The following is a 15,343-nucleotide window of genomic DNA, read 5'->3' as shown; positions in this document are numbered from 1 at the left end:
ATTACAAAAGAGACTCGATTTCGTAATCGAGACTCGATTTCGTAATCGAGCCTCGATTACAAAATCGAGCCTCGATTACAAAATGTGGCCTGGTTTACCAGAAACCTTGAGTGATCCTATTCATCCAACAAGCGCATTGGTTTGTCTTCAAGCCTAAGTTTCTTCTCGCTGCGTGTGCTGACAGCCCAACGGGCACAGGTATCTTTTGTGACTGCATTTGCGAAGCCAACTGTCGACTTGATGTGTGGTATCAAGTGTCTAAAGACCCTCCTTTTAGCCTTCAATTTTATATCTTGGGTAAGTATAAATAATTTTGAGCTAGTATCCGTCTCCTTGAGTTTCGCTGTACAGCTGAAATTCGCCACAGCGTATTGACAACTGAGAAGGTTTAAAGGCCCATTTCCAACCTTGATGCAACGCACGCCGCGACCCAATTTCCTGTAACACGAAATTCCCAGATCACAGAAAACCTTCTAAAATCGTCTTTCTCAAGAGCCATCCTGGACACATAGTCAACTGTTTTACGGTAAATACATTCGCCGTTCGTCATTTTACAGTTTCCTTACAGTATTTTGAATTTTGTCCGGAAGAATCCGAAGAAAATTTTTTTTAAATGTCACGGTTGGATCTCTTTGAAATTTTACGCTGCCTGGAGGCGCTTGAGGATTGTAAATAAAGGTAGAACATTTTCGTATAAATATTTTTTGGATTTCGAAGAGAAATGTGGAAAATATCGGACTGCCGAACGTGTAATCATTTTAAGTTTAGTCACTTCCTTGCAGTAACGTCAGCGACACTGACAGTTTGCGTTACAGTTCTTATTTGCCGCTTTGCATGGACAACAACCTCGACCACTCTTTCGAGCGTAAGCTCCTCTCTACGGGCAGGAAACTTCAACTGACCCTTGGTCCTATTCAACAAGGATGGCAAACTTCAATTAAAAAAAATTGATGAATGGATGAAAACGTGGTGGATCAACATTTCCGCCTTCTTCGAAATACTCGCAAGGATTTTCGTGTTTCTCTTTAGCAACAACCGATCCATAAGCATTTGCTGCCTAGGAAACTACAAAGTCAATGGATTATCTGATTCCATGCTGGATTAAACGTATAGAACTGTTTTAAACCGAATTCTTTTGACACGCTCTTCAAATTCATCGGAGAAAACGCAGAGAGAGTTACCACGGGCGACGAGCGGGGGATGAAGAAATGACCGAAATACGAGTGGTCAGCGGGGAAACAAATTTAATACCTCGTATAGAGACATATCATTTGTAGTTGCAGAAAACAATAGTGTTGTAAAGCCGAAATGTTAACAGTGTACTTCGCTAAATAAAATGTGAAGCAATTTTTCAAAAGTTTTGATGGCACATATATCTTTTACTGCTGTATTAAACAATGGAGGTATCGGGAAAGGCAACGGTGGTATCCGGAAAGGCACCAAAAAGAACTATGTTTACGTTTTGTAACTTACAAAAAACAATCGTATTGTAAAGCCAAAATGTTACCAGGTTATTCAAAATTTAAGCAATTTTCCAAACGATTTGACTGGAACAATATTTTTACTGCTATTAACCAACGGAGGCATCGGGAAAGGCATCAGTGACACCGGGAGAGGCATCAAGAAGAGTGATATTTACGATATGTAACTTGTTGTATGACGGAAAAAAAGTATCTTGACTTGTTTAAGGTGTAAATAACAGTTGGTTTGCTTTTCACTTGAATTTTGCAATCTCGACTTTCGATTCCGGAAAAATGAAAAGCTAAGCAACTCTTAAAAATTTCGCTCTAGATTTCTATATTCTTAGAGTCATTAATAAGTTTGTTTCGACAGCCTTTAGATAAAAAATTTTAAATTTCCATCAGCTGTGGTTCTTTTAGTGTTTATTATATATATTCAATCGCCTCATTTCACGTGAAAAAGGCGTGTAGGAAAACACTGAGCTTCGAGAAACAGCCAAGTTAAGGCTAATGTGTTTACCATGCTTAAATATTTATAATCAGGGCCACTCGTTTAGGAGATCTTTTTTCAGAAGACCCAGGCGTTAAAATAATTCTGTTTCCCGTTCGAAGTGTTTTTTTTTTCTATTTTATTTAACAAATAAACTCGGGATGAAAACTTAATTTTCGAAGCGAACGGCAGGTGAAATGTTGTGTTGGTGTCTCTGTCCCCCCCACGTCTCTGCGAAAGGTACATCCAGACAACCTGCATGGAAAAACTGACCACAGCTATCGCACCAAATTAAAAAAAAAAAATCTTTAAAACTAAACTGGTGAGCAGCACTCTACGAACGGTAGTTGTAAAATTTCTTTATTCTCCGACGCGTTTCGTTTAACTGTCGTAGACTTCTTCGGGGAGTTTTACAATTTAACACTAAACACCTGTATTTATAAGCCAAGTTACAAAACGTAAATATAACCCTTCTTGGTGCCTTTCCGTATGCCACCGATGCCTTTTCCGATGCCTCTATTGTTTATTACAGCAGTAAAAGATATATGTGCCATCAACACTTTTACGTCAGAAGGTATTTTGAGACAACGTGACAAGGTAAAAATAACTGACCAATCAGAGGCGCTATTTAAACAAAAGCGGTGGTTCAAAACAAAAACAAACGACCTCACTGCATCAAGGTTGGAAATGGGCCTTTAATGTTGGACAGGCGGAGGTCGATCTGATGTTTTCAGGAGCACAGGCAAACGACAAAGTCGAGAAATCATCTTTAAGATTCTTTTTGTTTCAAGTTATTGAAATGGCGAATAAGCTCGAATAACAGACGAGCTATAACAATATTCTCGTGCTGCGGCCAGTGATATTGTCCTACACATCGCACTCTGGTGACTGCAAAATGGGTTAGTATTCACTTACTGTCGTCTGCGCAGCGGTATATAAAAAAGAATGCATTTCAACGATATTTGTGCCATAATTTTGCCCATAACCTGGATATCGAATGAGAGAGAACTTTGCGAACTCTACGGAGTACTTTAATCCTTTTGCTTCGCTAATAGGATTTGTTGTTACGATGTTAATGAAAATTGGCAGTAGTTATCGGGAGTCTGTCATTCAATTCAAAATCAGGCGCATAAAATAACGCGCGCTATTTACGATATCATATCAGTATCATCTATCACGTCTTTTATTCGTGACCTTTCGCTAATTTACGGCTGATGCTAAGAGATTGTTTATAGACTCTTCACAGACCTCTATTTTTGATTGAATCATATGCGTCAGTAGACTTCGAATTAGAAAGTTCCACCAAAAGATGAATGTTAGAAACGCTCTCCATGCTGGAATCAAATTCGTTTTTGCAATGTTTCCCTGGATGAACCGAAAATTCTGCATACGTTGAAATCAATTCAGGGCCTGGGGGAGAGTGATATGTCGTGAGTAAAGAGTCACGCAAGGAAACATGCACTCCGATCGCGCTTCTTCGTTGCGTGTTTCTACTTGTCAATTAACTTTGTGGATACAACTTTTTAACCGACAAATTTTACACCACAGTACCCTTTAAATTATATATTTTTTTTCTTTCCAAAGGGGTGTGCGCGGGAGTATTTGTATCTTAAAACTCCGTCTGTAACGCCCTTGATAAAATCTTTGATCATATTTTCATTCTTCGTTTTCGCAGCTTGCCGGCGCGGCGGTCTTAGGAATAGGAATATGGAACGAGATTGACCCAGGACAGCTTAACGCCTTTCTTGGGAATATTGGTTTCATGCTTCCCTCCATAATCTTAATGGCGAGTGGTGGATTTGTGATGTTCGTCGGTTTCCTTGGATGCTGCGGGACCATAAAGGAAAGTCGACGTCTCCTGGGTTTGGTATGTTGTTGTTGGTTGTTGGTTGTTGGTTGGTACTGAAGCTTAAACTTAGGTGACTTTCATCTTGAGTGTGGTGCGGTGGCCTGGCGGCCAGTGCGCTAGACTCCGCAAAAAGAGGTCAGGAAGCGAGCCCCGGCCTGGTCATATATGTTGTTTTCGTGGACAAGACACCCTTAGATTATTTGTAGCTTCTCTTGGTAAAGAGTGTAAATGGGTACTAACAACCTTTTAGGGAAAGAATAGCCGCGTTGAAAGGCATTCCTATGGAGTTTCGTAATAAAAAAGTCAATCAGAGGAGAGGGGCATATTAGATAGTTCATGAGAACTCTAAGTAAAAACAAGCAGACAGCTTGGAGCGCATAAAAATGCAAGCAACCAAGCCGCAATAGGTCTTAGTCAAGAATCAGATTGGTTGAGAAAATGACGCGAGTTTTCTGGATTAATATCTCAACGAAGTAAAGCAAAATCAAAGAAATCCCGTATTGCTTTTGACGCTCAACTGAAAATTGCTCTAGTTACCTCCGATCAATTAGCATCCAGGGGAGGAGCTGATCCAGTGCGCCATGTTGATTTATGTCATAGAAAACGGGATGAGCTGAGGTAGTGATGAGCTGTTGGGTTTGTTGTGCGTAGTTAACCTGTAGCCTTTTATAAATTTCTCTGTTTTTTCAGTTCTTTGGCTGCTTATTTTTGATATTTGCTGCTGAGGCTGTGGCGGGAATTCTTAGTTTCACTTATCGCGACAGGGTAGGTCTGACTTTCTATAGCTTTTCTTTAGTAATTTCACACATTTCCGATTTCTTAAGCTTTGGGTATTTGAGTTCCTATTATTAAAGACGTAAAAAATTTTATTTGTTAAGAAACTAATGAGAGCAAACGTTGTATTAAACCGAATCCAGTCGGTTATCAATTGAAATGAAAATTTAAACTTCGGAAAATACCAGGCACGAGCGTCGGAACAGCGAACGTGGAAAGTCAAGTGAGAGATCTTAATTAGGATCAACGACAACTGCTCACTCCTCCCCGTTTATGTTTGCTCTCGAATGAGCTTCTTTAACTTGTGTTTCCTCAACCACTGCGCAAGTATTGTAGTTTCCCAATCCCCCTCGAACGTTGTGAAAATGAATTGTACGAGGTGCCTGCAGAGAGAGAAAGGTCTCAGAAATTCGATTCGGTAACCGATGCGTTTGACATATCAACTTCCATTCTAGAGCAAAGGGAGAAAATGTTTCTTAAACTTATGACCAAACAACTTCTTCGTTTTTCTTTCAAAAGGTTGAAACTGCGGTGGAAAATATGCTTAAAGAAGAAATAAAGACAAATTATGGGGTGACAAGCGATTCACCCACTAATCAAAACGTGGATAGTTTACAAATTCGTGTAAGCAGATCATTTTTTGATTTCTTTAGACATTAAACACAATTTCCCATTAATGTAAGGTAAGAAGCTTTCTGTTTAGAAGTGACTGTAACATTTTTACCATCCAAGAAGGGTGGGGACGAGTTTCAAGCACTCTCATTATTCCCTTGTCTGCTAAACCTTCTCCTTGACAAATAGAGGCTTACAAATAAGCCCAGCCTCTATCTCCCTCTTTACAAAGAGGGGCTTACAAACAGGCCCGGCCTCCCCCTCCCTTTTTACAAAGAAGGGCTTCCAGACAAGCCCAGCCTCCCCCTCTCTCTTCACAAAAAGGGTCTTACAAACAAGCCTAGCCTCTCCCTCCCTATTTAAAAGATGAGCTTACAAACAAGCTTAGCCTCCCCCTCTCTTTCAGCTAGCCCTTTGCACAGAATCGTTCGGTCAGAGTTAAATACATCAAACTGATTGTTTTCCTCAGAAGGTACATAGGTTTTCCTTGAGGAAGTAAAACAATACTCATTATACTATTCTTCGCTGTCTTTTCTCTGAAGCTCGAATGCTGTGGCGCAAGTAATTTCATGGACTGGGACCAGAGTAAATGGAAAGAAGTTAATAAGGACAATAAAGTACCGCTGAGTTGCTGTAAGAAGGACGAAAACACAAGAACTTGCAACAAGGTTTCGAATTTTGATAAAAACAAAATTCATACGAAGGTAATGTTTCTAATATTTGCGGTTCCTTAAACGAGAAGTAAGCTCCAGAAACCATAAAACTTTTATCTTCGCCTTTAAAAAGGATTTAGGGACCAATCATTATCACCGCTTGAAGGGTTGGGAGGACTTAGGTCGTGTCACAGTAAAATTTACCTTTTCCTCCTGCAAGGCCTGGTAGTCTTCTAACAATTCCCCATTATCAGCAGTCAGTGCTCCAATTTGCCGCAATTTTCAATATTCTTCGGTAACTTTCACCTTTTTTTTACATCTGCTTGGCGATCCGTCTGAACAACCAAGAGTCGCAAAACAAGGCATTTGTGACTCAAATAATGATGTTTTCTTCGAGAACCAGAGCAGCACGGCTTATTGTGAACCGCTTGATGATGCGATTCCATCGTTACCTAGGTGTGCGGCCAGGTTACTAAGTTGTTTTCAATATGGCGGCGTTAGTAGACGGACAGTTTTTTGAACGGTTAATTTACCCCTGAAAATCAAGTACCTCAGTGAGAAGTAAACTCACGTATATATAGTTTTCATTATGGATATAAAGATTATATGGTTTCTGCACCATAAATCTCCCTTAAGCCTGTCTCACTCTCTCTCTCATCGTAATCAATGACCCTCTTAGAAATCCGGCACTAATCAACTCTTATCAACTAGTACGGCCATACGGTGTGAACTCATACTTTAAAAGTGCGGCTTCACGGCAACACCCACTCTTGTGCCTGGTCTGAAATCCAGACAACCCTCGACCAAGTATCACACAAGTAATGCGCCGATCGATTCAAATTAATCTATCCATAACTAAGTGACTCCTGCGCGCAATCGCCCGCTCTCTTACACTCTTGTCTTCAAATTCTTTCCAGGGTTGTCTTCAGTCGCTAACAGATTTGGTCGATAAATATCTGTTCGCCCACGGTATTGAAGCAGTATCCATGGCCGGAGTCCAGGTTTGTAGATGTTCCTTCCACAGTAACCCAGTTTCTTATCGTACCCACCGTAGGCAAAGGAAACGATTAAAATCTGTAGGCATTTCTTCGCGCTGGTTACTCGTGTAACTTGGGTATCACGGAAGGAAAAAAAGGGAAACGAAAGATTTATCAACTCCTGAAAATATATTTTGGTATCGTTTTAACTCAGGAGTTATAGAGCAAAAATTGATTTGATGGTAGTACGAAAGGCGCGAGATTGATGATCGCGAGAAAATATATCATAACGAAAAAGTAATGATCATATTATGAGAAAAAAAAGCGAATGAAAAGTGAAATACTCAGTATCAATCCTTTGTGTACAACTACTGAAGGAGTTCAGATATGTTTTCACGAGATGTTTCTTTTTGTTTTCAGTTACTTGGAATGTTTTTTACCCGCCGCCTCTTCCGTTCTATTGATGTATGAAGGAAAGAGGACGTAAATCAATTGATATGGGAATCATTTAACTATACAGCTAGTAGTTTAACTGCCTTTTATTCAATCTAATTCTTTGGAAGAAAAGTAATTGAAGCCAAAGATATTAACTCAGTCTAGACATCAATTTTTTGTCGAGGAAAATTTGGTTGAATCGATTAAGAATTGTCTTCCTTGAAGTTGCTATCAGGAAATTGAATGCTTTCGAGAGCTCTTAGAGTTCTTGTTTTAGAGCGTATTTTAAGGTTGGGGTAAACCTAAAAAATGCCCATTTTTTTCATCATGTTTCATAGTTAGGTTTAGTTGAAAACTTAGGCAAACTATATATCCCTAGAAAGCTTATGACTTGAAGATCATGAAAAAAAATATCTCACACTCCACATGTCAGTTGTAATAGTATACCAATCATTTAATTTTGCCACCTGCTGGTTTCTACCGAGGGTTACTTAAGAAAAGATAGCTCCTTCTGGCATTACTAAAACATAATGTTTTTAGTATCAATTCAAAGAAGACATGTTGCTTATTGCTATGATCAGAAGGGTTTCTGGTATGTTGAAAACATTTCAAATGATGAGTGATTAAATTTGACATGGGAAATTGAAGGGGTGTCTCACTTCATAAGTACACATATCATATGAAAAATTGCTCTGCTTATAACACCAAACTTATCAAGAGGAACAAACACTGAAAATTGCAGATCAATCGGATAAATTGTTCTCAAGATATCTTTTCTTGAAGACAAAATTATTGCGCAATGAGAAAATAGCCTCTAAACTTGCGGATATTTTAGAATAAAGAGTAGCGATATAAAAACATGACGTTTCGGCGACATGTCACCATTATCGAATGCAAATTATAACAAGATAGTGAACGTTATATATACAATAGTAAGTGACAAATTACATTAGAATAAACGAGGCGGAAATAAACAAAAGAATGGAAAAATATTTTAAATAAACAGTTTCGCTGGAATGGATTCATTTTGAGTGTTCAGAGTCGGTCTCTTTTTCCTTATCAAAAGCATCTCGTAAATAGGGCACTCAAATTTTCCGTGGCATTTCTTTAAGATGGTAAACTGCTCGTGAAGATTGATAGGTAGATAGCTCCCTTCAACGCCGTCTTTTTTCCTTCTGCAAATCAGACTTTGTCGATTGTTTACTGTCTTTTGCATGTGCTGCCTCTCTTGTGCATACATCACCAGGGATAGATAGCCGCTCCATAATTCTTAGCCTACAAGAAGCTTCACTATTGTAATGACAGACTGCTGATGCTGTGGCACACCAACTACTTTAACACCATGGTGCTTATGTTTAGGACACTGTACCCACACTATAGAGTTGACACACTCATTAGGAAAACTGACATAAGCCCTGCTCTTGCACTCTTATCTTCCTCAAAAGTTAAGTTGCCTAGAAAGACAAATCAAGTGTAAAATGTAAGATAAATCGGGCAATTTTATTATAAGTGAAGTAAAGACTTCAAGTCAGAAATATACATTCTGTAATTTTTTCCCCATAATTTTTTGTTTACAGTGTATATGTACAATACCTTTAAGTCTTTCTCTTAAAGATTTAATTGATAAATCAGTGTAATTCAGCGATGAAAAACTGGTACTTAGGGATATGATATGGGAAATATGTCATAATCGAGAACAGAGAACGACATAGACTTCAAAAAATTTCTCGCCTTCCTCACACACGTGCGCGTTTGAGACCGCTGAAGATAAATTTTTCACATCCATTAATCTATATCCCTCGCTTTCCTCGGTATTGAAGGTATACTCATCATCAGAGCTGTCTAAAAGAAGCTCCTCGTCGGCATATTTCTTTTTCTTTCTGGAGGAACCAAAAGTTCCTTTAGGGTCCAAGTCGGAGAGCTGATTTTCAACCCGGGAGATGCTCGGAGTTGAGGAGGCGATTTCGTCAACAACAGCAGCGGTTTCTTCCTACTCTTCTTCTGTTTTCGCCTTCCAGAAAAATTTCTCTTTCTTTTCTTCATGTAGACAGATCTACTTTTCTCTCCAATCATTTTCGATAACTTCATCTTTGATTTGTTACTCTGTGTGAACTGAGTGTTACACATTCGACCGAAACTGACTCTTTATCCCTCGAAAAACTGTCCAAATAAGACTACATCAAGTGTCTCTCATTAAATCCCGTCTGTTTGGAGCTTGGTTGCCGGAATAACGCATAATAAACTACTGATAAACCGAAAAATGCTTTTCTCGTTGCTATGGTAACCACGCAATTAGCCAGAGTGGCAATTTTGAAATCGCTTAAAAGGGTAAAAATAATGAAAATAAGTAGAAAATTATTTTTTCATAGTAAATTTAAATACCCAAAGCTACAAATTCTAAGAAAAACAAAAAACTGAGTTTTGGAGCAAATTTCAGGTTTACCCCCGCCTTAATTAAGTCTCGTAAAACCAAAAAATAAAAAGAAATCATCGGGAAATCAAAACAGTGGAAGACGTTTGATAAAATGAAAACAAATTCGAGATGAAAATCGATAATCTTGATTGAAGTGTGGAAAAACGCGGCTGATCAAGTCCCTATTGTCCAGATTTTTCCATCTGATTGATTGAGAGAGTGGCATGAGTTTTGTAGATTAAACAGATTAAGTTAAAACCATTGTAATCCATGCCGACTGCTTCAGGCACTGAAGCACTGAGAAGAACCAAGGAGCTTAATGCCTTAAGTCGTTGCTCTGGTGTTCTATTTGTTTGTTTGCGGTCTGCCTAAAATATGAAGACGCCATATTGAATTTCAAAGTGAACAGGAAAAGTAGGATGCGGACGTGGGACGTCATAGAAGATTGCTATCTCGTTCCCAGGACTTCTCTTATTTACCGCACAAAAGAGATCCTGTATAGTGTGAGATCCTTCGTCGATTGTTTTTCTGCATGGTGACGTCATTTACTGAAATTCACCGTCAAGCCTCGTTAACCGTGAAGTTTTCATGAATCTTTGCCACTTTCTTATTGTTTCCGTATGGGTGTTCTCGTGATTTCAGTTTTTGGGTTACTTTCTTGTAAAAATTCATAACTTACTTCCTTGAAAGCGAGGTTTGGGGTGGAAAAAGGTATTTCGAAGTAAAAATGTACAAAGCTTTTCTTAGATAAGTTATTAGTGTATTTTTTTTTTAATGAGGCGCTTTTCGATAAGGTGTCGTTGAACCAAAACCAAAGTAATCACGCAGCTAATGAGATTGATTGAAGATATTACGTGGGCACGAATTCCATCGTTTTCTCGTGTCCAGTCTTCGGTCTTCCCGAGGAGGAGCGCGGGCTCATTCTCCAAACAGCGGCTGGTAGTCTTGTTAAATGTCTTAGGGAGTAAACAATAACTCAAAGTAAAATTACTTAACTGGCCGCAAGCGCTGGAAAACGCAAATTATCACGTCTCGATTGGTTGCAGTCTTGCATGTGATTTGTTGAGTAAACGGCAAGGGTCTTTTTTAACCAATCACGAGGCATAGTCGAATAAGCTCAAAGTAATGACACTATCAACACTTGATCGAGAACCGCTCCAACTTTGGATAGTTTTAATAGTTAGAGCAATCAGGATTGATAACAGATACAATATAACTATCCTTAAAACGCGTAAAGCTGGGTCAAACCATAAAAATGTACATATCATATCCAAATAAGGACATATAATCAGTAAATAATGTGAAAAACAAAAATATATACTGGGCATATAGGTTCAGTGAAAGGGATATAAAGATAAAGGCACTGAGACGTTAGAGGTCTGGTATGTTTTAATGGCCAGAGAGCGAGTGGATGAAGGTTTTCATATTCTACAGAAGGGAGACAAGGCAAGGGGTCTGTTGGTTGGTGCAGGTGTTAAACCAACCCAGTGAGTGAAGTTTTTACTTCCTGAGGCACCTATTATGCTACACCTGCATGCAAATGCAATCATTCGTCGGTTCATAGGTTGGTTATCAACAACGACTTCGGAAAACAATGTAAACCACCGGAGCGGAACTAAGGACAACCTGGGGCGGTTTACCTACTGCTCTAACCCTACAATTGATAATCCAGCAGTCATCTAGGCTCGATTTCCGCCGCTTTCTCGTGTTCGGGCTTTGAAGAAGGTTCGAGGGAAAGAAGCGCGGGCTCATATTCCTTTCCAGCTGGGAACGTAATTCTAAACATCTGGCTAAACATCTCAAGAACTAAAGGTAGTTATTTCCTGGATTTACGAATGAACACTTGCTACTTATATGATTAGTTTCTTATATCTCATCTATTTAGTGTGGTAGATCCACAGCTTGTAAACGTCTTTCCACTTTTCACGTGCATTTGCTAATCGGCTTCTCGTCGAAATATTCTCCTTGAGACATCGTCTTTAAGCAATTTTTTTAGTGGTTAATTCATAGTCCAAATAAGTTTATAGTGATGTAGTGCTTACGACAGAAAAGCAGGCGTTATTTTGTACTAAAAGGATTAAGTTTGAGCCCAATTTTGGACCTAGAGGGTTGAAAAATTATAAATGCAGAAAGAAATGGCTCTAGAGCAGCACCTGTCAGCAGAGTTTTAAGACCAGGAAGATGATTAAAACTGAAAATTCAACAGAAACAATACTTTATTTTATTATAAGACATTAATTGAGTTATGCTAAAATACTTTAAACTCAATTGAACTAAATAAATTTATATATAGTAAGAGTAAATGAGCTTGTTACAAGGTTTTGAATGTGATAAATGTATTTTACAAAGTTCGGGTCCCTCAAGTTATATCACATCATACCAGTGGCAAAATCTATTCACCAAAGTTAACCTGTTTTCAATGTTTTAGACTAACCTATGATCAATCTTAAAGGGCGCAGACTATGCTATACTTAATGACGTTCAACTAAGGCCACAGTTGATCCATTGCCGGTACTTGTATTTTAGTTGAAAACGTCTTGATCCATCTTTATTCAAACTTCAAGTGCACCTGAATGTTATGCAGCTTCACGGTTGGCCCTGGTGCATGCAGGACAGCACCCCAGTAGATTTTTAAGCCTTCGACGATAATTTCCACTGAAAATGAGACAAATAACAGGGTTAATGGCACAGTTCAAGTGAGCCAGAGAAACGGCAACGTCTGCAAAATGTTGGAAGCCACAAGACAGTGTCATAGTGCTGTCTAGTGGATAGAAGAGAAGCAACCACCGGATAGTGACGGGCATCCAGCACACTGCGAATGTTGACACGATGGCAATGGACATCTTCAGCACATTTCTCTCTCTCCTCAAATGTTGTGCTCTTGCGTTGGCTGATTCCTCGCCTGGAATATTCTGGGATTTAAGTTTTAAAAAAATTGCAAGGTAAAGCGTGGCAATCAAAACCAAGGGAAATACCAGAATACTACGAGCATTGGCACTCCGTAATTTCGGAAAGGAAAGGACTCCCCAAATGTGCCTTTCCATTTGCGCTCACATGACAACCGTTCTGGTGACTCAACAAGTTTAAAGGTCAACAGGTCTGGGATATGGACAACGGCACCAATGATCCAAGTGGCGAGAATAAAGAATCGGCACTGCTTTGAACTGATTAGTGGGGAACGGAGGGGAAACACTACTGCTCCAAATCGATCCACTGCTATCAAAACCAGGCTCTGAACAGATACGAGACCGGAGATATTTGGAAAGAAAGGCCTCAGCTTACACAAGGCTTGTCCAAGATGACCATCAATCAACCAGGATCCGGTGTTAATATTTATTACGATGTACGGAGACTGGAAAATCGGAAACAGCAGATCTGACATAGCCATGTTTACAATAAAGAAATTGATTGGTCTTTGCATGGATTTGGTCTTGAAAACAACAGTTCCAATGGTGATATTTCCGATCAGGGACACAACAAAAATTAGACAGTGAAAGATGGACGTTCCGATAATTTTAGCTTCATGGTTGAAGCAGTTGGATGTTTGTGTTCCATTCATTGTTGCTGTCAGGTTTGCGGACATCCTTGAGGCCGAGAAGTCAGTGTCTGCGGCTGCTGTTCTCTAACTTTAGCAACTGCCTTTACTCTTTCAGTGGATAAAACAAACCTGATCAGGATTCGCTTTATTTTTCCAGTTCCTGGCAAATTGGAAAGTGAATTAGTTTGTAACACAGTTTAATTTTAATTATGTGATAGTCGTAATTTACAAAGTTTGGGTCCCTCAAATAGCATAGCTCGGTAGAAAAATTTATTTACTCCTCAGTTAACCTGTCTCCAACGATCTAGACTTCACTTGTGAGCAGTTTTAAAAAGTGGGAGACTATGCTCTACTTTACACAGTTCAACTAAGGACACAAAAAAATTGATTGCCGATACAATCCTCTTTCAATCTCTTTCAAGCGAGAATCGTGCGGGCCATAAATCCTTAGCGGGAAAAAAGAGATTCAGTCACTAACGGCACGGATAGAGAAAACGAGGTAAGTAAAATATTAATTTTATCTCTGGATACAAATAGAGAGGGAGGATTTCATTACTTTTATCTTACTCACAGGCGACGAGGGGCTCACTGAAAGAGGACGTACGGATGCTTTTCCTTTTCGATGGCTGAAAGGCCATATGCGAAACGAAAAGCGATGAGTGACATATGTAAGAAACAAATACCCAACATTCGTTTCGGGTTTAGCGAAACGTCACTGTAGCCTCGTATATGTAGCATAAGGAGGTTTTGCAATACAATGGTTTTAACTTATGAAGGTCTATACAAAGAAAATGGATTCGTAATACTTAGTTAATATTTTTTTTAGCCCGTGCTTTATCAGGATATGTAACCGTCATTGATTTCTAGGCGTAATTTTCATTTTTCATTCATGTCAACACACACCTGGGGGTGGTCCGGGTACGACAATCTATAAGTAGGCCTCGCGATATGCCAGCTTCACTTCACTTGGACCAGATGCCTCTGTCCTATTATTTTCTCTTTTCTCAGTATTCAAGAAAATATAAACATTTTATATTCTCATGCGGTAATTTCTATGGATCGAACTTTTTGTCGGCCAAATTTTAATAAAAATCAAAACGATCAGAAGAAAGGTGGTCGGGGCTTGTATACTGGCCATGATTAAATTTCGCACCCTCCATTCAAACGCAAATTCACTGGTTATTTTTAGTCTTACAAACTATTGTCATATTAATGAAGATAGTTAAAGTAAAGTTTCACATTTTACTGCTCTCAGACTATTTTCCTTTTTTCATGCGATAACTTTACCGGGTAAATTCATGCAAATTAAAAAATTGATAAAGTGTCACAACTTTAAGAATAATTTGGTCGTTGTGGTTGTTTAACAACACAGCTGGTTTTGTTTAGTGGATGATATGCTGTTCTCTGTTATGCCTCAAAGATCCTGAAAACCTTTTCTGCAAAGCGCTTTTGAAGACTTCAAATGTGGTTATTTGAATTAAGATGGAATTGGAGAAATTGGTTACCGACCTTTTTCTTACGGCCGTTCTTTTCCCAACGCCATTCATGCCAAAAAATTGAGTTGAAAGTGATGATATAAAATGATGTGGCCATGTGGTGAATAATAAAACTGTTTTTTTTACATCAAAGAAGTTCGTCATACTTTCCAACATATGGTTTCAGAATTTTTTAGGATGCATAAGGAATAAAACAATTATTCGACAGGCTGCTAAATTGAAACAGGGTTTTCGATCACGTCAGAGCTGAATCGTTTGGAAATATTCACACGCATCTTAAACAAAATTGCATGAAATTAATAAGAGGAGTATCTATTCGCAACTTTAATCTTTTCAGCCACTGGAAACTAACGGTATCAAAATATGGAATCATTCAAATACAATTCATAACTCGTATTTTTTGTTATAAAACACAACAAGATAACATAATGTTTTATTCAAGATATGATAATTTCTTTGCCCAAGAAAGTAATAAAATTTAACTTTTCGCTAAATTTCAGCTGACTAATAAGATTCACCCAGCCAAACCAGAAGCGAAATAGCTCACAAGGTAATAGCGTAACAAAGAAAGATAAAATCCAACGAGATTTGTAACACCTCAAAACAGGTTAAATCAGATAGGCTGAATGAATATTGTAAAGACTCA

The 15,343-nt window shown here is 38.7% G+C and overlaps 1 protein-coding gene and 1 pseudogene across 1 annotated transcript; one reads left to right on the top strand and one right to left on the bottom strand.

The window, feature by feature from the left end:
* The first annotated feature begins 89 nt into the window (after window positions 1-89).
* LOC131769148 (CD151 antigen-like) lies at window positions 90-8,288 on the top strand. Its single transcript, XM_059084892.2, has 7 exons — window positions 90-297; window positions 3,626-3,817; window positions 4,490-4,564; window positions 5,093-5,197; window positions 5,728-5,889; window positions 6,756-6,839; window positions 7,236-8,288. The coding sequence occupies exons 1-7, from the start codon at window positions 241-243 to the stop codon at window positions 7,284-7,286; spliced, it is 726 nt and encodes a 241-aa protein (XP_058940875.2). The 5' UTR covers window positions 90-240; the 3' UTR covers window positions 7,287-8,288.
* A 3,673-nt stretch (window positions 8,289-11,961) lies between these two features.
* Window positions 11,962-14,783, bottom strand: LOC131769138 (QRFP-like peptide receptor; annotated as a pseudogene).
* Between the last annotated feature and the right edge of the window lie 560 nt (window positions 14,784-15,343).

This window comes from Pocillopora verrucosa, chromosome 8 (assembly GCF_036669915.1).
Source record: "Pocillopora verrucosa isolate sample1 chromosome 8, ASM3666991v2, whole genome shotgun sequence".
Classification (NCBI taxonomy): domain Eukaryota; kingdom Metazoa; phylum Cnidaria; class Anthozoa; order Scleractinia; family Pocilloporidae; genus Pocillopora; species Pocillopora verrucosa.
This window is presented reverse-complemented; position numbering and strand designations above follow the sequence as displayed.